Source organism: Sparus aurata, chromosome 3 (assembly GCF_900880675.1).
Source record: "Sparus aurata chromosome 3, fSpaAur1.1, whole genome shotgun sequence".
NCBI classification, from domain to species: domain Eukaryota; kingdom Metazoa; phylum Chordata; class Actinopteri; order Spariformes; family Sparidae; genus Sparus; species Sparus aurata.
Window position 1 is genome coordinate 1082122 of NC_044189.1, and position 25724 is coordinate 1107845.

Genomic DNA, 25724 nt, shown 5'->3' on the forward strand with positions numbered 1-25724 from the left:
CCGAAATGCCTTTTTTTGTAAAACCAGAGCCTGTTTTGAAAAAAACACTATAAAATTAACATGAGTACATTTTCTTTTACATATTTTTCTTGACAATTAAAAAAAAAAACAAAAAAACGTAACTCTTGCAGAAGTAGCTAATTATTTAAAAAATAGGAGTTAATTTTTCAGGAGTCATTCATCTGTGTCATACCTGTGGATCGAGAAATAGTACAGAAAGGCAGCTGAATGAACCAAACAAGAAACAAGCTCAATAATCCAATAAACTGACTCTATGGCAATGATAAACTGACTCTACGCCAACTGTTTGTTAGCATGTTAGCAACAACAACAAAAACAATAAGACTTATGCTGATAGTTTCTATCTGATCTGATCCTGACCAATGTTGTTTAGCTGCCTGACTCTTTGCTTACTTTTCCCTCACACTGTTTTTGTGTCCCAGCACATAAACAAGAAGATGTTCAGAGCTAAAAATCAATTAGTTTAACAAACTTAAATAAAAATTAAGAGTAAAATTCATAGATCAACGCCTATTTTGATCATCAGTTAATCTTCAAAACCACCAAATCATTTATTGCTCTCTTTCTCCCATTAGACATTAGAAGAATTTAAAGATTGCAAATTGCAGAAAAAAAAAATCTGCTGTTTTGACAACTTTGAAACCAACATTTAGTTGCAGCTGTAGTTTATTATTACATCTGCTCCACATTACATAGATAAATACCTTCACTCCTGATGACAGCTTTAGTTGACCTGAGAATAAACAGTCTCGTTGGGCCGAGGTGTCGCTGTACAGAGAGATAAATATAAATATGTGCAGTATAAATAACTAAACATACATCACATCAGTGAATTAAGGTCAGACTGTGTTTCAGCAGCTAACGATTCAGATAACAGCTCGTTGTTTACCGTGTTGCGGCGCTGGAATGCTCTGGATGACGGAGTACGTGAGCTCTTGGTTTGATCCAACTGGAAATTAAAAAACATTTAACTGTTTAACTGACTTTTTGGACACAGTCACAGTCTTTAAATTCAGGGATATTTTTTCTCATTTCTCACCCTGTGCTGATTCAAACACAGGAATATCTGATGTCTCAGCATAGACGACCTCGTCCGTTTGTTCTCCTCTTCCTCCTGAACAAAAACATGAATGTGACAAGATTATTAATTCAGTGCACAGTGATCGAAAGCTGATCACAGAATTAGTGTCAAATAACAACTGAAACATGACGATATACAGTCGTTTCAACCAGAGATGTTACTTCTACAACCACTGTGATTAAATCTACTATTCCATTAATGTGTTTACGATGCTACAGTTCTGTGACGTCCATCGTTTACCTCGTCTTCTGATGCTGCATCTCCAAGTGATGACCACGATAAGGAGGAGGAGGACGAGCACTGCAAGGACCAACACAGCAGCTGGAAGGTAAATTAAATTAATAATTAATTAGAGACAGACATGATGCTGAACTGTGTTAAACTACATTTCCCATGATGCAATCCCCAAATAAGCACGTAATGTAATTGAGTGTAAGTATCGATGTTCAGATTGAATGCTAGTTTTTAACGTGTGTAGATTAAATGTAAAGACGCTAATTGATGCAAATTTAAGTCCATTCCAGCCATGAATGACAAAAAAACGCAAAAAAGTCTCATCAGATTTTGTTCTCATCCAACAGAAGGAGAGCTCAGAGATGAATTTTTAACTTCTGGATTAAAAAGGTGATCTATCATCACTCCTGTCCAGCCTGACTACAGCAGTGATCCGGAAGTGACCTCCACTGTCAGGGAAATGGACTTTACTTCATGAACGTGACGCTACAGAGAGGAGAGAGAGAACCAGAACCAGAACCAGAACCAGAGTCTCTGCTGAGTGCTGACTTCACTCAGCAGTCGACCTCGACACACTGACTGTAGCTGGTGTAGTTTACGGCTGTTGTGCAGTTAAATATCTGGCTGTTAGGAGAGAATAAACACTGATGGTGAACACACAGTTATGGACTGTTGCTGAAGAAAAGCTGTGACAGAGGTACAAATGTTGACAGACGAGCTAAAGTTTGATTTACATTATGTTTTGTCTCATTTCGACTTCCTTCCTCGCTCTCTGACTTTCTCCAGGAAGTTATAGCAACAGACGTTCCAATGAGACTCTGAGTAAACTTGTGGATTTCTCTGGTTTGAACATTTTTGGAAACATTTGTGATGATGTGAGTGAACAACTCAACAAAGATCTGGTAGTTTTTAGATATTTTAATGCAATATTCTTACTATTTTCACATTATATCTTTAAAAAGGACCCACAGCATCCTCTTCATCAGTGTTTCTATGATACATTTATTTTCCCACACATCAATCCCAGATGATCAGGTAAACTATGGTCAACTTGAACCAATGTTTTCACCATATCGGAGACATTTTGTGCCTGTTAGCATTGTTTTCTTTTTTAGCAGATTGTAAAGTATAAATACCTCGTCCTTCACCTCTGTCGGTGTCAGACTGCTCATCTTCCATCACATCCAGGTACACAACAGGTTTTCCATCACAGTAGTACTGTCCAGCATCAACACGCTGCACTCGTGTTATAGTCAACGTCTTTTTGTCGGTTGAATAGAGAAAGTGTGTCATGTGCTGTGTTTCAATATTCTGAGAGTAAACAGTGATGTTTGTTCCACTCTTCTGTCTGGTCCATGTTGGAACATGTGACCCAGTGAACTCAGACAGGCATTTGAGAACGACGCTGGTTGTTACTTTAACAGGACGTCTGGTTGTTCCTGAATAATGAGAAACATATTGTTTATTGCATATTCTGCTCACACTGTCTAACTCAGAGGCCAACGGTGTGAAACTGGATGTTACCTGATGGGATCACCGTCAGCTCCACCGCTGCTTCATTATTACACAAGTATCTTCCAGAGTCTGAGATGGTAACTCTGCTAATGTGAAGTGATTTAAAAGGATCTGACAGTAAATTGTATCGTTTGCCAGGGTCAGGAATGTGTTTCTTGTCCCCTTCATCATAAGCTGTAAGAATGTCAACTCTGTGTCCGTTCGTCTCTCTGCTCCACGTCACTTTACCCCCCACAGAGTGAGGACAAGGCAGAGAGACTGACTGCTGCTTCTCATTGACTATCTCATGTTTTATTGCTGCAGGAGAAACACAAATAGAAACATAAATACACATCTGTGTCCAGACTGTCTGCATCTTAATGTTGCAACAAACTAAAAGTGGTTTAATATCAGAGTCAGAGTTAGAAATCTCATTGGCTACATGGTGTGTCAGTCATGTGAAGGCCGGCATGTCATTGGCTCAGGAGAGAGGGGCGGGAACAAGGTGTGGGTTTCATGTCAATGGGCACGTTCAAGTTGACCTCCTGCTGCCTGACTGCATCAGCGAGATCTGCTGGCGACGGCAGGGGCGGGGCTACAAACGCTGCTATGAAGTCGGACACTCTCTCTTCCCGTAGACGTGACGTGACCTGGCTGAGCTTGCGGTGTTTGACTTCTTCGGCGGCGAAGAAGTGGAGGAAATTGAAATTCCATTAATGTTTGATTACAATCAACAACGACTGCGATCAGTTTTCTTACCTGATGCTATGGGAACTTTGCTGGCCTTTTTCTCATATTAATCTCCTTCAGAAATTATTCAATCTGAGATGTTCAAAATATTAGTCAACCAAAACATTTGGGCTGAGGGAATAGAGCAGTAGAACTGCTGCCGAGTTGCATGCAGACGACCGGGGATCAAGACCCGTGTCAAGCCTGTATTTTTGCAGAGGATGTATTCATCTGATTACTTTTATTTATTTATATATATGTATATATATATATATATATATATATATATATACAGTTCATATTTAGAGACAACAGAATGTGACAGCTTTGTCACAATAACAACTTCAAATTTGGATACTTTGTAATTGCTTCACTTCAAACGGTCACACAGTGGCTCATCAAGAGTAGATGAAGAGCCTAAATGTTGTCTTACTGTGAATGATCATGTTCTGTTTTCCTTGTAATGTCACCATTAAATACATTTGAACTTTGTCTATCTGGTACATTATAGTAAGTCTTGCACAATAACCATACAGTTATTCATTATTATGATGACAACTGTGCTTAGGTGCATCATGATTAAATCACAGCTGAGGGGAATTTGCTGACTACATTTAACAAATAAGCATAACTATAGACACATAAGATGAAGCATTTTATCATAGCAACATCACAATGAATGAAATACATTTCAGTGAATGAATGAAATACAATAATCAGAACAAATGACTGAATCAGATGCCTTGTCCCGCTGCGCCATCTCATCACACACAGAATAGCTCAGGATAATTCTCTGTATTGTTAATGTGACGGGAACAGAAAGGGTTAATTAATAAGAGTGGATAGTACAGATAACACTGGACACAGCAGTTAACCACTTCTCCATCATCACCCTAAGCTGACAGAACTGGGCAGTTTATTGACGACATCTTTCAGGGTTGTTGCATTACATGAAGGATTTTATAGGTTTATTCATGTTGACTATCCCATAGGTGCGGCCACACGACTGCTACTTATCTGAAAGGACATTTGTTGAAGTCTGAACGTGTCAGAGGCTGCGTACCATGTTTGTCCAAAGTGTTCCATGTCACATTCACATTACATGTTTATTACCTGACCTGTACATCAGAAGTGGAGGGGATACACCTGCAGTGTGAAACTACTGGATGTTTGTGATGTCAGAGTGACATCAGTGGATATTTGTAAGGACATGTCAGTACATCTCCAGTCGTGTTTCTGGTGACCAAATCTGGGTGTTTTAACAGAGACTGCTGGTCATTTTCAGCCGTGTATGTGGCATCAAAACTGGATATTTCTTTGCTGGAAGTTGGGCCATCTGTAGTTGTGTTTGTCGCGACCGAACCAGGCGTATTTAAGGAAACTGTGGAACATTTTCAGACAAGTTTGTAGCGACCAGAGCAGGTACTTTAAGCCAAACCACAATGTGATGAAGTGGTTTTTCTGTCCAAATCCAACCAGAGCATCAGCACAACATTGTGACAAGAGAGAAATTCAAACGTAAACAAGCGTGAAGTTGCAACATAAAGAAATAAAAGCTTCAGGTTATTTGCGGTTTTCCAGAACTGTACAAACATTTATTCTGCAGACTGGGTCGGTTTCAACAGGTAAGAATCTAGAAATATGTTGTAAAAATAATAAAAATAAACATAAAATAAATAAAATTGTAAAAAAATGTATCTATCTAATATTTACATAAAACACAAGTCAAAATATTATACATGTTCACAGTTTAAATAAAACAACTGACATCATCAACCAAAGTCATGTCTGACATCACAAACAGCTGACTGGTCACTTTGGATGCTTTCCAGATGTTTTGGGGTTCTGCAGTAAACAGTACGTGTTGTCAGTCGGCTGTGAAGAACCTGTGGATCAAGAGACAATCACAGAAAAATTACTTTTCATTCTTTATTTGATGATGTAGACTTTTTTCCTGTTATCTCAAATTTTACACTCAAATGGCTGTTTGAATGGAAAGTTCCCATCTGTAGTCTTTGTAGATTTCCACTTTGTTCGTTCTCTCGTTTTATTTTGCTTTATTTGTAATAACAAAAAATACAATCGGCCTCGTTTAGCATCTCATGTTATAAACTTCACAGAGGAGCTGAAGCTTAAAGTTACCTTCATTATTATTTCCACCGAGGAAAGGCAGTACGGGGACTCGTCAGGTCCAGAAGTTTCTGTGAGAAAAAAATGATAATATGATGAATATGAACTGTTTTGTCTTCAGAATATTTGGTTATAAATGTCTATAAAGTCTTTACCGGTCGTCTTTTCCATCGGTTGATGGTCGGGGATGGTGTAATAGGTGGGATCATTTGGGTTTGATCCACCTATTAAAACATTTAGAAGCAAAAACTATAAATTAGAACCAAATTACAATTAATGTTAGCATGCTAACTAGCTAGCCCTACCCCGCAGCAGCTGGTGGACATAATGCCCACTATTTTATGTGATTATGAATTCAACAACTGGCCAATTCTTACATATCGCACTTTTTTAAGGAAAATAAACTCTATCCTAACCATAATGTCCTGTAACCTGAAAACCAGTATGAACTTTCATCTAACACATTCTTATCTATTTAGGCCTCTTGTTCATTGGGCAAATGTTATAATTATGACATAAAGAAATACTATTTATGAGACAACTATTGTGTCATAAATGTCAGGGATGGTAAGTCAACATAATGTTCTTTGGGATTGTGAGAGAAATGTTCAAATGTCCCTTCTTATTTTGATATATTGTTCTTACATATGAAACTTAACTATATAGATACATTATTATTTATGTAAAGTGAAATCTTGTGATAGTTATGTGGTTGCAGTATGAGTGGGGGTCGGTGAAGCCTCTTCTGTGTTATGGTTAGGGTTAGGTTAAGTGTTTTGACCTTCGGTTGACGTTTGACACAAAACAATGGTTGAAGTGTAAAAGAAGTTCATGTGTATCATGAGATGGATGTGGAGGTGATTTGAATAAAGTTTTGAGAGAGATCATATGTGATATTTTGACTGTAACAACTGAGTGTATTGTTTTATATCCTCTCTTCAGTCATCATCTATTCATGCTCTCACTTGCAAGCAATAAAGAACTTCTAGAAAATAAACATTGTGTTGTGTTTTGATGAACTCTCATCCCGAGATTCCACCAGATATGTATCCAGTGCCTTACGGCTCCGGTCTGGTTTTGCTCCACCAACATTTGTGTTTTGAGTCCACCACGCCGAGTACGGTCGGACAACTGGCATCACGAGATCGAGGAGTTCCCGCGATAATCACATAACTACTTGCGACCGCAGTTATAGGTATGTGCTATAAAAACAACAACATGAAGTGTTCCCGACCGAAGGATTAGCAGAAGAGCTTGTATTTGTCTCTTTTTTGAGATATTTGCTGTGTCTCAGTTCAGGGTCTGTATCCTCTGAAGGACTCGGCCTCTGAAGGACTCGGCCTTTGTGGTCTTTGAAGGCGAGTCCTTCAGAGAGACCTTGTTAACCTCGTCAGCCGTTGTTAAATGTGATGGTCTAGCCTTTGGAGCATTTCCTGGTTGTGTCACCACATGTTTTACCCTTATGTCACGATTTCTGCTGGCCAGGCCCGCGAAAGTGACGATCTGCGCCACGTGATGTCGCCATTTTCTCTCTTTCTTTCTACTTTTTCAGGCACGCAAAGAGTCTTGGGATATATGTGGCCACGAAGGATCGTAGCGGTGCATCCTCCAGAAACAGGGTAAAGAAGGAGCATCTGGAGGAGCCTTCAGACTGGGACAGCCTTCAGGCAGCGTTGTGACATAATTGGCCTTCAAATGCTCCTCTGAAGGATGCAGACCTGAACTGAGACACAGCAGTGGTTGTTTCTGTACGTGACTTCCTGTCTGCTTGGTGCTAAATTCAGCTGAATTGCTGCGTCGTGCTCCGGCATCCGCCAGAAATAGAAGTCCTGCGTATCTGTTTTTGATTACTTTAGACTGCCGGAGCTGGACGGAGCAGATACGCAGCGTAGCAGACCTGGTGGAATCATGGGGTCATCTGCACTAAACAAGCAACTTTTTTTGGCATTTCGTAAAAGTGGTGGAAAAATGTTGAATTATTTACCTGTATATTCTACCATGCAGAATGCATCTGTAGGTACAGGGACTCGTTCTACACCTGCAGGAAGAATCAAAAATAGAAGAATACTCATTTGTATACATGAAGTGGTACTTACATACATTAATACATCTTATTTGGTTCAAGTCATATAAATCAGGTTGGCCACCGTCTGTGTACTTAGGGAAACTCAGCACAAATCCATCAGTGTGGGATTTCATTTCACATCAGTCTGGATCCTCACAGAAAGAGGAAGGAGGAAGTTTTTTATAGAATGAAACACTTCTTATTTCTCACCGTTTGTAACCTGAAACTCCGCTCCACCCTGTATCTCATCATAGACGTGGCATCTTTCCTCAGTTCCTGTGAAAAAGAGTGTGAAGGACACAGAACTGATAATCTGTTGAGTAATAATCAACAAACACAAACTGACCTCGTCTTTTAAACCTGTGTCTATTAATGAGGTAGAAGATGAGGAGGATGATGAGGAGCAAGGGGACAATGATACCAATCACCAAAGGGAGAGATGGTTGTTGTTCTGGAGAAGCAACTGGAAGACAAATTCATAATTAATAACTCAGTAAGACTTGGTAAGACTTCAGATCATCATTGTACACCTACCTGTGCTTGACGATGGTGATGTTGTAGTAGTAAGTGTCGTCATAGTCGGCTTCGTAGTTGTTTGTGGTGGTGTGGTTTTCTTTTTTCCTTGTGAGTGGGGCAGAAACAAGATTCAGTTCAGTACGGAAATCACATCCAAGTTTTAAATATGTACATTAAACAAATCCACAATACATTCATGACAACTAAAAATCTTAATTCAGAATATCTCCTATATTGTTCTGATCAGTAACTATGGACCACTGAGTTGTATTGAGTTTAGATATAACAGCAATTAAACGTGTCAACAGTCGATCATAAAGTTCTTGTGTTAAAATGACCTGACACTAAGAGATTATCCATGACTCTGTAGTAAATATCTTAAAATGACGTTCTAACTCAAACTTTAGATCTTCCCTCCAGTTTCAGATCTATAATTAAATCTTGACTTCTGATATCTCAGTGAGAGAAAAAGATGTGTTTAAATCCTCTAAATCAAACTGAATTAAGACTATAGTCATGATAGTATCGAGTCTTCACCTTTCAAATTCAAACAGTCTTTCATGAAAACAGCTGGTGGTTGAACATCACACAGATGGTTCTGTTTAATATTGTTGTTATAAATATAATTAAATAGTTTCTAAGTGACTTGATGAAGACGTTTTCTAGTCTGAGACACACTCCATTATTGTGGTCATTCGTTCTCGTGTTCTTGTAAGTTGAATTTGCATTCAGAGCATGACGTGCGCTCGACTTCCTTCATTAGACCACAAACTTTAACTTTAACACAGTGTCAAAGAAACATGTCTGCACTGACTGTAGATCTGTGTCTGTTTGAATAACTGCTCCTCACGTCTTCATGCTGTTGGTTTTTATTTGTGTTTGAGCTCTTTTAGATTTCATCAATATAAAAACCTGTTTTTATCTTCCTGTTGTTGTTCTTTCCCTTCTTGCCTGTTTGTCTGGTTGCTGTAGGTGTCTCAGTGTTCTCTGCTGGTGTTAATGCTGCAGTTGTTGCTGCTGTTTGTCTTCTTGTTGGTTTAGCTGCAGTTTGAGTTGTTGGTGTTGAGTTATTCTAGGTGAAGCCTCGGTACGTTCAGTGTTCAGAGGACATTTATACTACAACACAACAAAATCTTCACCACAGAGAGATGAAATCAGACACTCACACACTATAAAAATAAGCTACACCCAGAGGCCTGTTAGCTTAGCTTAGCTTAGCTTACCTTAGCGCAGAGACGAGGAACAGGGGAAACAGTTAGCTTCCTCTGTTCAAAGGTAACAAATCAACTGACCAGCACCTCTAATCACTTGATCACACAGAGACTCGCTGCTAAAAGCTCAACTGTCAGATCAGATGTAATTATAAGAAAGAGGAACTCACACCAGGCACGTTGTTCTACAGGAGAACAATGTTGGTTCTGCTAAGATAACCAGCGACTAGCTGAGCTTCATATTTAACAGACAGGTATGAAAGTGACATCAATCCTCTTATCTAACTCTCAGCAAGAAAAGTAAAAAGCTATTTTACTGAAATTGTGAAATATTCTTTAAAACTATGAATATTTGACTCGTATTTCTTTGTTGCTGTCTGACTTCTTGTCTCTCACCTCTGTCAGATGTCTCAGCTTCCATCACAGTCAGGTACGCAGCAGGTTTTCCATCACAGTAGTAAAGTCCAGAGTAATGAGGCTGCACGAATGTTATAGTCAACGTCTTGTCCGCAGGTGAAACATAAACATATTCATCTTGTTGTACTTCACGCCCGTCTTTGCTCCATGTTGGAACATGTGATACTCCAACATCAAGAGGACAGTTCAGAGTGACAGTGGTCGACTTTGGAGCAACAAGTCTGGTTGTTTCTGTACACAACAAATAAAACAAGATTCATTTAATGTACCATCATAAAATGATCATGACCTGTTACTTTACATATTCTAAATGACCTCCATGTTTAAATTATTGGATTAGGTTTCAGAGAAGAAGATAGAAGCTGAGACAGTTTGAGGCTGTTTTAAAGATAAAGTAACTTAAACAATTATAGAGTAACAGGCCGTCCACAGCAATAACTATAACTATAACTATAAGGATAAGGACATCAAAACAAACTTCAAAGATCATCTGTCGGTACGTCTCTGGTAAAATTATGTTCTTTACGTTTAATTTGAGGCCTGATATATGTTATTTTAGCTTTTAATAACTTGTATAAATAACAAAGATCCCAACGATATCATTCAGTCCTGTCGGTTGTTAAAACAATACATTTAAAGTTGCAGTTTGCACTGAATGCAGAAGCACAACAACAGGCTTCTCAACAGAGCATCAGGAGTGAATCACCTGCTGCTGCCAGTCCACTGTGGCATGAATTTAAGTCTTAAGTGTCCAAGTTATGAATAATGATAACCTTATATTCTGTAATATAAATATATAGTTGTTAAACATTTAGCTAAGAAACTAGATGATGATACAAGAAGAGAAACAAAGTGTGATGTTACCTGATGGGATCACCGTCAGCTCCACAGCTGCTTCATTATTACACAAGTATGTTCCAGAGTCTGATTTGTTAACTTTGTGAATGTAAAGTGATTTAAAAGCATCTGCCAGTGAACTGTATCGTCCGCCTGGATCAGGAATGTGTTTCTTGTCCCTGTCACCATCAGTTGTAAGAATGTCAACTCTGTGTCCGTTCGTCTCTCTGCTCCACGTCACTTCACCCTCCACAGAGTGAAGACAAGGCAGAGAGACTGACTGCTTCTCCTGGACTACTTCATGTTTTATTTCTGCAAATGAAAAGAAACAATTTTACAATGAAATACACATCTGTCTGCATCTTAATACTGCAAGAAAATCAAAAGTGATTTAATATCAGAGTCAGAATCACATTTTATTGAGTACTTATTGAACACGACCTTGAGTGAAAACCACCTTCAGTCTAAAGACGCAGACGAGGTTTCAGCCACAATCGTCTAAAATATCCTCATGAGTGAAAACTAAAGTTCATCCAACTTTTACTTTGGCAGCTAAATGAGTTCTTGTTATGTTGTGTGTCTGGTGGCATTCTGACAGAAACTGGACCAGATTTGATCGAGACACATAGACGGACCACCCAGCATTGAGTCCGGTTGTGCTCGAGGTTTTCTTCCTGTTACAAGTCAGTTTTATTCGCGCTGCTGTTGGATCCTCGTGCTCATGAGGGAAATGTTGGATCTCTGTGAATAAATGAATCCAGGAGTTTGTTCTGAACCTGCTCAGTTTGTAACGTGTCATGACTTCTGTTGTGAGTTGGTGCTGGTGTACAAATAAAGATCGATTGACTGATTCGGTTCTTTATCCGCAAAAAAGCAACAATCAAATATCTGATCAGATGAAGGTCAGACGTTTGGAGAACAACAGTTAAAGCTTTAGTTCTGCTCTTTATTTATGTAAATACATCGCGACTAGCTTCTAATGCACTTCCTGAACTGATGTTAACCACTTTATGACACTTTGACTACGAGCTGTCAGACTTCTTGTGAACTTCACTTCGATGTTGAACCACAAACTCGATGAAACTACGACTCTGAACGATGCTAAGGACAGACGGCACCCAACAGAATCTAACAACAATATTCTTACCTGCAGTGACTTTACATCCCAGAACAAAGACCAGAAGGCAGCTGCAGATATTCAACCTCATGTTCTCTCAGACTGAAGCGACTAACTGACCACAGTTTCCATCTGAGCTGAGAACAGGAACTCAGCTGTCTGGGTATTCACTAGTGATGGCGAGATAAAGCTTCATGAAGCATTGAAGCTTTTCATCCAATTGGTTCACACATGGGCCGAAGCTTCATGGTGCTTTATTTGCTCTACTGTGCCATCAAGTGGACAATGAATGTAAGACAGGCAGAGTGTTTATAATGACACCAGGGCGTGAAGCTTTGATTGAATTGTGCTTCCATGATAATGCAAATAAACAAATATTATACTCATTAATATAGTGTCTGTTTTTCTGATAGAATGATGACAGAGGGGAAAGTTGAAACAAATTGGGGAGAGGGTTGTGATGTGAATATGATACTCGGGACAAAATGTAACACATACAATGAGGAAATTGTGTTCATTTTTATTCAAAAACAACTTCTCCACTGTGCTGGGCTTTGGGCAGTTTCTTTTTTTTTTTTTAAGATTTTTTCCAGTCATAGACACCTTTATTTATGACAGCAGATAGATTGGAAATATGGGAGAGAGAGGGCATGTGACATGCAGCAAAGGTACTCCGGCCGGGATTCGAACCGGGGTCCGCTGCGTTTGTGACATACGCTCTAACCACTCAACTACCTGTGCGCAAAGCCCAATGTTTTTTGAAAGGATTTGAGGTGATGGGGGACCTCCATTGCGTTTCGTTGCCCCTCATATTTCGAATCATACGCCAAAGCCGCAAACCTGAATCAGTCACGTGGTACAGCCGGCTCGCGAGGCTTCGAACGTCACTACATACGTCATCGACACACAAGCCTCGATACGCACTTCACAAAAATCTTCCTGGACTACTGGACACACACTTCGAAGCCTCGGCACGGAAGACACATCACTAGTGTTCACACATGTTCCTATAACAGCACAAAGCTATAGAGTCTTTATCTGTGTCTCTCTTTGTTTGACTAATAAACACCAATGCTTTCTATTCGTCAGTAACACAGTTACATCAGATGTCAGACAGTTATTACAGATTCAAGAGAAAGATTAAGTTTTTATCAACTTGTATGTGTTCTATAAGTAAATGATTGCGTCATCTGATACTGAAGCCGCTCAAGAAACTGTCTCGAGAGATGGAGAGTGTTTGAAAAGGTGTTTTTAATGCACCACAGTCAGGAAAACATTCAAGAGATAACTGATTTGTGTATTCTGCAAATAAATGTGCACTCAGGCCTCATGGGGGAACAACTGAGGCTTGTTTGGAGTCACGTGCCCGTTGAACTTCATGATGCCTGCTGTGTTTTTTAAGATAAATACAGTGACAGAGGAAAAACAGCTGGAAATGTGTGTTCCTGCAAACTACACGTGTTCAGATTTGTTTGTCTCATCTATACTGAACTGACGGTCGTATGATACGTTTCATGTCACTTTCACACGTGTAGGATAGTATATGGGCCTGACATGGGAAGCACCATAAATATATAATGTAGGAGACACTGCTCATACACTACTTTGATATATATATGATAATTAATCACTGGTAATTAATTTACACTCGTAAATGGGGCACCACCTCCGTGTTTAGTTACTGGAATAATCCGGAGGACATTATTCCAAACACCTAACTGTACCAGTTGGCTTGGACAGTTAGAGTCCATTCAAAATCAATTTATTCAGTCTCAACATTCTGAAGTAGGGACTTCTTTGCACGTATCCATCGGTTCTCCATATTGAAATTAAGTTCCAGACAAAGACAAACGATTATATATGTTTATTGACTAAATAATTTGGCGTAAAATAAACATGACACATGACAATTTTAGACGAACAACAAATAACAGAAAAGGTAAAGACTGTAATAAGGAAAGTAATAACGTTGGGTGACCGTCGGTAGATGGTAAAGTTAAAGGGTCGGGTTATATATATACTAAATATTACGGGAGTAATTTTTAATACTATGAGACCCTAATCTTAATTCTCTTAAGTTCAAAATATAGAAGTTAGAACTTAGACAGAAGTCAGAACTTTGACAGAAGTCAGAACTTTAGACACCACTCATTCTCACGTGTGTGGATCCAGCTGCATGAAGACGTTCAGCCGGTTTTGTCTGGGAGTCAGGAGGCACTGAAGTTTGATGTTCTTGAGAGTTCTGGGTTGGACTACGGCACGGCGCGTCGGTCCAGTAGCCAGAGGGAAGGCCGGTACTCTGTTGTGGAACTCTTGGTCCGAAGGCCCAGCGGGGTTTCCGCCTTGGGAGCGCTGGGGGCAGAGTCGGTCTCAGCTGGGAGCACACAAAGTCTCTTTTTGTTGGAGACTCCTTGCAAGGCTTGCAACGTTCTTCATCAGATGATCACAGTCTTGAAAAAGACTTTTCTTGGTGGTTTCAAGTAGTGGTACTTAAGTTCTGATTCTGAAACTAATTCAATTTCTTCTGAATCAGGCGGTGATACTTTAACAGTATAAAATCAAAAATCAAAAAGAAAAGAATTTGTTCTATTAAAACTTGGATTAAAGTAAAACACTTAAAGTAGGGATTCAGTTTGCTTGTCTTAGAACTTGTTGCAAGAATAAAAGTAAAGATTACTTTAAAAATAGAAATAAAAATGAAAAACAAAGTGTCATGACTGTAGATTCTTGTTCGTTGTGTTCTTGTGTCTGGTTTTGTCTTGTGGTTTCTTGTATTTGTTTTCCATGTCCTTGTATCTTGTCTTGTGTCTTTTGTTTTTCCCATGCCCTCATGTGTCCTTTAAGTTCTCCTGTGTATTTTCCTATGTTCCCTCTGGCTCCCTCTGTCTATAGCTTTGTTCCCTTCATGTCCTCATGTGCTCCTCCCCTTCGTTACCTCACCTGTTGGTCCACCTCACCTGTTCCTCGTCTTGTCATCAGTGTCTGTGTATTTAGTCTCTGTGTTCCCTTCACTCCTTGTCTGGTCATTGTTCTTGTCAGCATCCGTCTTTGTCCATGCTCCAGTTCATGTGCCTGCTCCTGTCTGTTCCTTGTTCCCCCACGGTATGTGTTTTTGGATTTGAGTTTTGTATTTCTCCATGTTTGATTTGAACTTTGCCTTTTTCTTTGTACTTTGTCTTGCCTTTTAGTTGCTACTTTGCCTTGCAGTTTTTGTTGCTACTTTGCCTCTTGCCCCTGTTTTGTCTGCTGCTATTTTTGTGTTCAGCTTTGAAATAAAGCTCGCCTTTTGTTTCCCCGTATCCTTGCCTCCCGTGCTTAACTGCATTTGGGTCCACCTTCCCTTATCCATAGTCTTCCCTTAAAACCCCGACCCGACACAAAGAAGTGAAGAGAAGAAGGAGAAGAAGCAGGGGGAGAAGAGAACAGGGAGAGAACCTGGAGAAAAAGAGAGTGAGAGAAGGGGAGAGTGTCTGTTTTATGAACTGCAGCAGTCAGAATGAACGGGAGCCGGCTGACAGTGTCACACCTCCTGTGATCTGAGTTGAGGCTCCCAAAAAGTTAATCTAACTATACTATTGGATTTAATGTTTTGAAATCGTGTTTTAATCTTCCCGAAACTTCACCATCTTAAAAGTCGAATTTTTGCCTTTGTGAAAAGATGCAACATGATAATGATCATTTGTCATTCAAGAGAATCATAACCTGATTAAGACATGAAGCACCAAAGTATACAACATATAACAATAAAGTATACAATACACCGTAGAACCAAGGACTTATACATATTCCTTGTAGTTCTATCTTAACAAAACATGTCAGACATTTAACTGGCAAATAACACAAGTATTACACAAGGAATGATGATCTTCAAGTCTCTCCTCCATCAACAAAGGGGAGGGGTGGTTTCTGTTGACCTCAAACTTATTGAGTAATAAACTTCATTTGGGCTTGACAATAACATGGGAAAGATCTATTGTATGACCTTCTTACGCTATTTTGGAATCTGCTAAAATTAAGAAATTGAGATTGCAGGTTATTAGTTATTTAGGACTTATTTGAATTTGGGTGAGGATAGACTGCAAGGGGGATTGGTATGTCAGACCCAGGAACAACAACGGTCGTAAATAACAGTTGGACATGTGAGGAGAAGAACACACAGATTAGGTTTCCCATTAAGCCTTCCCCCACTGGAGAATGTTCTAGACGGAGAGACACGTAGATTAGTAAGACATCTTAAATCACCACATCTATGTTAGAAACCAGTCCTCCTTCCTTTTGGTGTGACCAAAGAAAACTCTATTGGGCTTGACCTTGTTTGACCTGAGGAAAAGGGGTTCATCTTCTTTGGAGGAAGGGGAACAGACCAGATGTGCTTAGTCGTTGTAAATTACTAAAAGAAAGTCTCTGGTGATCTGTTTATTGCAAGAAAAACAACATCTTCCCACTCGTGGAGAGAAGAGGATTTTGCCAGGCCAGGATATGGGGGCTTTCAGTCCCATATGCTGGAAAAAGGAGTCGATTTGGGTTAAAGGTAATCATGGCTGAAATGAGACCAATTTAAGATGCAGAGACAAAGACTTGTGTTCCTACACGCTTGTATATGAGCTGACTTTCATGTCAGGAAGTGGACTTTAAGGACGGTGGTGGTGTACGGGCTGGGTGAGGGCTGCAGAGTCGGAGAGAAAGTCAACGCTTATTGTGTCTGAACGGCACCAGAACATGAGCAAAGTGATGCCACAGCATAGAAACAAGAAGAAACGTGAAGGTTCAACATGTCTGTGGGTTCTGGTGATTGGGTTATAGGTTCAGGTGTACCGAATAAAGTGGCCACCATATACACTACTCACAATAAGTTAGGGATATTGTGAGAGACTCAGTGGATTTCATACATACGGTGTTTGTTTCACTTCAGAGAGTTTTGGGATAGGGAGGCAATTGTATTGGGGTGATAGACACACCTCATTTTGTGTTTTCCACGTAATGGTCTCACTGTGTACAGTGTGCCTTACATATTGGGGCCAATACCAAAAAACTAAAAGACAACCCTTTTCAATGTGGCATCAATTTCAACATTCTGTGGGTATAAAAAGCTGGTATTGTCAGTAAGTCATTCCAAGTTCATCATTCAAACAGCCATGAACACACGACGTCACTTAACGGACGAGCAGCGCCACCTGGCCATAGCGCACCTTCGGGTCGGTGGCAGGCAGTCAGATGTTGCTCGTGAACTTGGTGTGTCTCAAAGTGTCATCAGCATACTTGCATCAAGACACAGAACTACTGGCAGAGTTCGTGACAGACCCAGGAGTGGAGCCCCACGAGTAACAGACCGCAACGATGACCAGTACCTAAGGACCTATGCACTCAGACATCGTTATGCAACTGCCACACAGCTGCAGGCCCAGTTACGAGATGTGAGGGGTACTAGGGTTTCCAGACAAACTATTCGAAGCCGACTCCACCGCTTTGGCTTGAATGCCAGACGACCGTTGCAGGTGACTCCACTGACACCAAGACACCGCCGTGAACGTTTGCAGTGGGCACAAGACCATGTGACCTGGACAATGCAGCAGTGGTCTACCGTCCTGTTCACTGATGAGTGTCGGGTCACCTTGCACAGAAATGATGGTCGTCAGCGTTGCTGGAGAAGGCGAGGTGAGCGATACGCCGAGGTCAACATGGTCCCCAGGGTTCCCTTTGGTGGAGGAGGTGCAACAGTCTGGGCAGGCATCACCAGTCAGCGCAAAAACAGATTTGGTTATTGTAGATGGCTCAGTCACTGCACGTTCTTACCTCAGAGACATCATAGAACCCCTCATCATCCCCCAATTCTGCCAGCACACCCCCAACTTTCTGTTCATGGATGATAATGCTCCACCACATCGTGCCAGAATTGTCACAGCTCGACTACAGGAAGTCAGAGTGCCTCATATGGTATGGCCAGCAATGTCCCCTGACCTGAACCCCATAGAGCACGTCTGGGACCAGCTGAGGCAGATGACTGGATGATCGTACCCCACCCCCACGTGACCTGGCAGAACTGCTTGTAGCACTTGTGGAGGAGTGGAACGCATTGCCTCAGAACAACATCATGAGGCTAGTGAGGAGCCTGAGACGTCGCTGTCAAGCTGTCATTGCGGCAAATGGTGGAAACACCCGCTACTGACATTGTCAATTTTCTCATTCATTATCAGTAATATCAAAGGGAACTTTTACTTATTTCATTAAAATTCAGACCAAATAGGAAAAGCACTCATGTAAATAACAATATCCCTAACTTATTGTGAGTAGTGTATATTCATTCAGTTTAAAGGTAATCCATTGATGGCTGTCTGTTCATCCTCAGGTACCCACCAAACAGAAGCTGCTAATAGCTAATTAGACAACTTCTAACAGTGCAAAGAAACCTGACCAATCACCAGAAGTTCAAACTAAATGTTTCAACTTTACCTTTGTTTAGGTTGAAAGCTGGGTTCATGCTCTGGTTAGGGTTGGTAAAACATCAACATTGATTTGGTTGCAGAAATCAGTAATGGATCAGGATGGGAGGCCGCACATCATCCACCCTCATCCTGAACACTGGCACACCACAGGGGTGTGTCCTCAGCCCACTTCTCTACTCGCTCTTCACCCAGGACTGCTCCCCCATCCACCCCACCAACACCATAATGACACGGCCATCATAGGACTGATACCAAACAACAACGAGTCATGATGATAAGGACGAAAATCAAAAATCCAGCATTTCAAAATATATACATTTTTACATGAGATGGTTAAGAAAAAGGATTTATGATTAGGGCCGGGACTTTAACGCGTTAATTCCGATTAATTAATTACACAAAAAAAATTACGCGTAAAAAAAATTAACGCATTTTAATCGCACTTATTTTTGCACCGCGGAACGTTTCTCAATGGAAGAGTTTCAGGGGTACCGATTATACTGGAGCACCAACTAACGTTCATGACTTCAGACAACAACAATGAACGAAGAAGCAGATGAGACTGCTTTGGTTGGCCCCGTGGATGGGAAATTTTGTTTTCAAAAGCGGACGGATGGCAGCGTAGATAAGAGCATGCTATTGCTGGACTTTATGGCAAAAATTGCATTGGTCGGGGCAGCGTTTAGCTCAGTGGGTAGAGCGCGCGTCCCATGTGCCGAGGGTCTGCAGCGGACCCGGGTTCGATTCCCGGCCTGGGTCCGTTTGCTGCGTGTCACTCCCCCTCTCTCTCTCCCTGTTTCCTGTCATATCTTCAGCTGTTCTGTCAATAAAGCCATAAAAGGCCAAAAAAATATAAAAAAATTGCACTGGTCTGTTGGTCTTGAAAAAACAAAAACAATTTTTTGTTGCTTAAGCTTCTGTATTCAGTCATTATTCAATGGTATACTAAAATCCATGTGAAAAAAATTGCTGCTCACTTTTCTTAAGTCAAATATTTATATGCGATTAAAATGCGATTAATTTCGATTAATTAATTACAAAGCCTCTGATTAATTCAATTATTTTTTTTAATTGAGTCCCGGCCCTATTTATGATATAAAGATGTTGACCTTCTGCAAAGTATGGCTCCAAGGCATCAGCCAGTCAGCTCCCTGGGGCAACCTGCAACCACTCAGACACACCTGCAACCAATCACAGGTAGCAGAGGATTATTGAAACATTTATGGCCTCTAGGTTCGTAACACCATGACCTTCATACTTGATCTTTGGACCTATAACTGCTTCAAAATTGCTCCAAGTGTCTCTCCTGACTTGTTCAAATCAATTACAGATCAATGCTGAGCCACTTAGACTCTCCCATTGTAGTGTTTGTGGCCTAGAAAAGTCACCAGCTGGTCTCAATCCAAATCACTCAGAAGAAGTTGAAATCAAATTCACGCGATTTTCTGTGATCACCTACATCGATGGTCAAAGACAGGAGCTTCTGCAGGAGCTTTGTGGAGTTTATTGTAGAGAAACCTTTCTGCCATGTGAGGAGACAAAACTGCAGTTTTTAATGTGTCTTCAGAAGTTCAACAGTTCTGCGTTCTACACGTTGACATTCTCACAGCTCTCACATCTTTTACTTGCTTCTTGTTGGGATGTTCGTCTTGTATACACGTCAAAATATTCAAAATAATATCACTCTTTCTCTGTTTCTGTGTACTTGTACTTGTACTTGCTGTCATCACTAACAGACCATATTTAGCTTCACACTGGGAGCTGTGGGCACTGGTGGAGATGGAAGGTGTGAAGTGTGACATCATGCAAAAGAAAAGTGTGAACTTCTCAAGAACAGACTCGTCCAATACCTCTGAATTTGTTATTTTTATAATCGAATATACTGATTGTGCATAAAAGTTTGGCCAAATTCATCAAATCCAGTTCCTCATTTTAGTATTTCCAGAACTTCCCATCACATAAAAGGTGCACTCTAGTTTTTGGGAGGAAATTTATAGATTTTGAACGAACTGAATAAACAAGCTTTCATCAAATGACAAACTAATCTCGTAAATGTATTTTACTGAGAAACCCTCCAGCGTCCAACCCTAACCCTCCAGCGTCCATCCCTCGCCGTCCAGAATTCAAACCTCGCCCTCAAGTGTCCAAATCCCGGCTTCCAGATTTCAACCCTCGCCTTCCAGAAATCAAACCTCGCCCTTAATTTCCAACCCTCACCTTCCAGCATCCAAACGCCGCCATCCAGAAATCGACCCTGAACTTCTAGAGCTTATCTTTGGCCTTCCAGAGCCTGACCCTAACCCTCCAGCATCCAACCTAACCCTCCAGCGTCCACTCTTCACCCTCCAGTGTTCCATCGCCTTCGACTTGCAGACAAACAAAACATTCAACGAATTCTTGCAGACCCAGACAGATTCTTATGTAACAGAGAGTCAGTGGTGCAGCTTCCCGCTATCCAACCAGGTAACCCTTCATCAGCTCCCAGGCCACCAGCTCCCTGCGAACCTCTGTCGGTGGTCCGGCCAAGACCCAGGAGGGTTTCCCAGCCAGCGGTCCGGCCTCAAGAGAGTTTCAGCCTTCATCTTCGCCGCTGGCCTCCAGGGGGGTCCGGCCCATGCCTTCGCCGCCGGCCTCCAGTGGATCCCAGTCCACGCCGCCGGCCTGCAGTGGGCCTTCAGCTTTGTCTTCGCCGCCAGCCTCCAGGGACTGCCAGCCTACATCTTCGTCTTCGTCGCCGGCTTCCAGGGACTACCAGCCTACATCTTCGTCCTCGTCGCCGGCCTCCAGGGACTGCCAGCCTACGTCTTCGTCTTTGTCGCCAGGCTCCAGAACGCCTTCGTCTTCGTCCCCGACCTCTAGTGGGTCCCAGCCCACGTCCCTGGCCTGAAGTGGATCCCAGTCCTCGCCTCCACCCTCCTGTTTGTTTGGACCTTGATCCTTCCCCTGACCCGCCTCCACCCTCCTGACTTCACTTTGACTTACTTGGGGGGGGGGTACTGTCATGACTGTAGATTCATGTTCGTTGTGTTCTTGTGTCTGGTTTTGCCTTTGTCCATTACTCTCCTTCTCTGCCGCTGAAACTCTCATCCATGCATTCATCACCTCACGACTCGACTACTGCAATAGCATCCCCTATGGCTCATCATCCAAGGTTCTCAACAAACTTCAGTACATTCAAAACTCGGCTGCCCGCCTCCTTACCCACACCCGCTCCCATGAACACATCACCCCTGTTCTGCAAAACTTACACTGGCTCCCTGTCTCACATCGAATCAACTTCAAGCTCCTCCTCCTCACCCACAAAGCCCTCCATAACCAGGCCACTGCCTACCTCACAGACTTTCTCCACCACCACACTCCATCCCGCAACCTCCGATCATCCGATGCAAACCTCCTCTCACACCTGCTCAGGACCAAGCACCGCACCTGGGGCGACAGAGCCTTCTCCATAGCCGCCCCCTCCCTCTGGAACGCCCTCCCCAAACACATCCATGACTGTTCTAACCCATCCACCTTCAAATCACTACTCAAGACCCACCTTTTTAAATCTGCTTTTAACCTGCAACAATAGCTGTCCTTCTCTGTGCCCCCCATCAGTTTCCGTAATCACAAACACACATAGTTCACACAGTTCTCTTATTTTGAAAAGATGTTTCTTTGAAATTTGAGCAAGAACGAAATTGATTCTTTTATTTTTGTGATAATTTTTCTTATTGTTAGAGTATAGTATTTAAAGCCAAAGAAACAAACACAACAACAAAGAAAGATTGTCCGGCCGGCGTTTCTTTCCCAGTTATTTTTACGCAAGAAGTCAATTCAATATATATTCGGAGCTCCGTAATCACCAATTCTATCGAGACTCTGATAATTCTTAAACCATCACGAAGTCGGTGCAGTTAAGCTGCTCAACAAGCCGTGAAGAAACATAGTCTACAGCAGAACAGAATTGTTAATCAACCGTGCCCGAACAGCCTGCAGCGCTCTCAAGCGAGACACTTCGCTGGGCAGAGGAAGTTCGACCTGAGACGGCATCACTTTCCAGCGGTTCCGAAGCCGACAGGCCGCAGAGTGCTCAGACGGAATCCCCGCTGTGCGGGTAAATACGTCACCAGGGGCGGAAGCTGTTTCGTCATCACTCAGCGGCTGGACAGACGCTACTTCTGCATCTAAGCTGAGACGGAGCTGACCCAGAGAATCCAGATTCTGGACATCTCTCTTCTTCAACAAAAGTAGGCTGAAAACTCCACACACGACAAGAGTCACAGGTGAATGAAATCAGAGTTGGTGTTTGTGAAAGCTTCAAATATATATCATAAATCCAAAACATCTCCCATATAATTTCGTTAGAAATTAATACCGTAGTTACGAATTAACGGTTCCATAGGTTAAAATCCACCATTGTCTGAATCCATCCAATCAATAATTCATTCCAGTCTTCACACTTTCTGTTACTTTGTCACCCGTTTGAATCATTATCTCATGCCATTTAATCTGCATTTATTTAGTTAATAAACACATTTAATCTTATGTCGTTGTCTTTGCACGTTTAATTTGAAGTGGGAAATCGATGGGATCGTGGAAAGAATTCACTGCTTCAGAATAGGAGCAAATAGACATTGAAATTAAACAAGATTCACTTGAGACTGATGATTTATCTGTCTACCAAACTTGGACAGTTGATGTTTTAATTAATTACCTCCGAGATTAGTTTTAAAATTCAAATATCGGAGGTGGTGCCCTGTTAACGAGTGTAAATTAATCGCCATTGATTAATTATCAGATATTTATCAAAGTAGTGTCTCCTACAAATGTGTTTGCTAAAAACATGTAAAAGCCATTCGACCATTTAGAATGTAATTTTGGAGCTAGGCTCACAAACAGTTTTTCAACATTTCTGTGTTCAGGATTTAATGGGCGGGTCAGAAATCATGCAAATCATAAGGCCGCGTTACGTTACGCGGCCATATGATTTGCATAAACCCGGCCCTGCTGCCGAAGTGGTATAAATACGTTCAGCGCGTCAGCTTCAGCGGTTCTCCCACTCGCTCTCAAGTCGTGGATAGTATTGCTTACAATAGTTTGCAGCTAGCTAACCAGTCAGCTAACCAGTCATGTCTCCTCCACATCGCTTGTGCATCTTTCCTGGATGCCACAGTGTGCAGGGGGATGGCGCTGTTAGCTTATTTAGGTTTCCTTCAGATGACAACGTAAGGAAATGGTGGATCGATTTTGTCAAGAGGAGCTAACGGTACTGTTGGGAGTTAAACATCACCACCAACACCCGTCTCTGCAGTGTCCACTTTACCCCTGATAGTTTTAGCAACTATCACCAGGTAATGTCTGGATTTCTGCACAGTCCGTTGACGCTGGTCACTGGCACCGAACCAACCCTCTCCTCCCGCCAACGAGGAGATGTGACCGCCGCTGACCCTCTCCGTCCCGCTGATGGCGGGTCCCACCGATAGCGGGTCCCACCGGCATAATGTGGCCGCCGCCGCCGCTACCACCGCAGCCGACCCCCTCTGTCCCGCTGACAGCGGATCCCACCGGCATAATGTGGGCGCCGCCGCTGCAGCCGACCCCCTCCGTCCCGCTGACAGCGGGTCCCACCGGCTGTATGTGGCGGTAGTATCAGGGCCGCATTATTGGTGAGCCGTCCCAGTGTGAACGGATAATCCGGAGGCGCGGAGCGAGGGCGTGTCGGTCTGACAGTCTGATAACTGCACAGGTCCTTCACTCAACTAAATACAGAGAAATGTCCCACAAAGCAACGTTACAGGACCGAACAAAAGTAACGTAGTAACTGTAACTGTCTTTAGCAACTTATATGAGGAAAACAAATACCACAGCTGTATGTGGAGAAGCATCTGTCCTCTTCCTCACATTTCTACTCACAAAACAGCGTTTGTCACACTTGTCACAAGACTTTAACTCACCGAGTGTTTGACAAAAATAAATCACCGCGACCGCCAGCACTCCTGACTGAGACTTCAGGAAACTGTCCCCCAGAAAACAGCCTCCGTCCCAGCGAGTGACAGAGTCAGACAGCGTCCTGTTTACTGATGGTGATTATGTATAATTATGTCATTTAGTGCGAACAACTTCACTCCGTCACTTTCCAGGATGTTTGGTGGGTCAGGATCTCAATCACTACATATTATAACAGCATCCATATGATTATAAACTGTCCGCGGGTTTAGATAGACAAGGTGAACACCTGGGGAGACACCGACGCGTACCCCGCCCCCGCCGCATGGGCGTGGTTCCAGCGCCTCTAACTGACACGCCCCCAGTGTTTCACAGCAGAAAGAAGTGCTTGTTTTTCCATGATTTTGAGACTTAATTTTATATACTTAACTATTTTTTTAATCTTTCAAATTTGGCTCAGTGGTCAATGATACATGTTTCTTTGGTGTGACAAACTCATAACACAATTTTTTTGCCGCTTTACACGGTCTTTAACGTGAACACATCCCACCTGTTGTCCTCACAGCAGGTGTGGTCGTTGTCCTGCTGGTCTGATGGATGCTGGTCGGCTCCGGCTGCACTGATGAACAGAATAAAAGATATTTTTAGATTTGTGACGTCTCTGACAACATGTTGGGAATCAAACACTCAATCAGCCGATCCACCTGTCAGGACGCTGACTGAGCTCGTCTTCCCGCTGCACTGATACTGTCCAGCGTCCTCTGGCTGCAGGTCACGGATCTGCAGCGCCTCGTTCTCGTAGCTGAGCCGACTCCTCTCCGGTTTCATCGTGCTGTTCCTGAACCAGGTGAAGATCAGCTCCCGCCTCCCTCCGTCCCTCCTGTAGAACCACCTCTGTCTGGCTTTAGAGGAGCTGCTGCAGGGGAGCAGCAGCGTCCGGCCTGCAGGCACCCGGAAGTCCTCACCTGAGGGCCAGATACAAAGAGGGTCACCGGGACCACCTGGGAGTGAGACTCTTTAAAGACACCTTTCTACATATGTCCCACAATGCACTGCTCTCAGTCTACCTGTGAGCACCTGCAGCTCGGCCACCAGCTGCTGGTTGCAGCGATACTCTCCATCGTCAGAGTCGTCGAGCTGCAGCAGGCACAGGCTGCCGTCAGGCAGCAGACGGTACCGCCGGGGGTCCTCGTTGGTCTCGTAGCTCCCCTGTCGGGTCACCAGGACTGTCCGGTCCTGATGAGTCCAGACCACATCAGAACTGCCGGAGCCGCCACACGGCAGGCGGACGTGGTGATCCTCCGGGACTGACAACAGGATCACAGCTGGAGGAGAGAACAGATCTGAATGTGACCTCTGACAGCCTGACGTGTCTCTGCTCACTGTGGTTAATGTCATGAAATGTTTTATAGTAATCTAATGTTTACTGTACATTACTGTAGATTACTGTAGATTACTGTAATTACTACATTATACAGTTGATTTACTGTAAAACTGATAA

At 42.4% G+C, this 25724-nt stretch overlaps 1 protein-coding gene across 5 annotated transcripts in view; it reads right to left on the minus strand.

Annotated features, from left to right (window-relative positions):
- The window catches only part of LOC115577177 (contactin-5-like), a 134764-nt gene that overhangs the window by 108199 nt on the left and 841 nt on the right, over nucleotides 1-25724 (minus strand). For 2 of the 5 annotated variants that reach the window (XM_030410094.1, XM_030410102.1), the window contains exons 2-9: nucleotides 25291-25548; nucleotides 24928-25188; nucleotides 24774-24842; nucleotides 10763-11047; nucleotides 9878-10129; nucleotides 8289-8375; nucleotides 8101-8217; nucleotides 7965-8030 (exon numbers count right to left, since the gene is read on the minus strand). In XM_030410094.1, the coding sequence (XP_030265954.1) occupies nucleotides 7965-8030; nucleotides 8101-8217; nucleotides 8289-8375; nucleotides 9878-10129; nucleotides 10763-11047; nucleotides 24774-24842; nucleotides 24928-25188; nucleotides 25291-25548 (1395 nt within the window). Of the gene's footprint in view, nucleotides 1-4657; nucleotides 5446-5701; nucleotides 5761-5844; nucleotides 5914-7673; nucleotides 7728-7964; nucleotides 8031-8100; nucleotides 8218-8288; nucleotides 8376-9877; nucleotides 10130-10762; nucleotides 11048-24773; nucleotides 24843-24927; nucleotides 25189-25290; nucleotides 25549-25724 lie in introns of those variants that run through there. The other 3 variants (XR_003983038.1, XR_003983041.1, XM_030410085.1) reach the window with 3 other exon arrangements.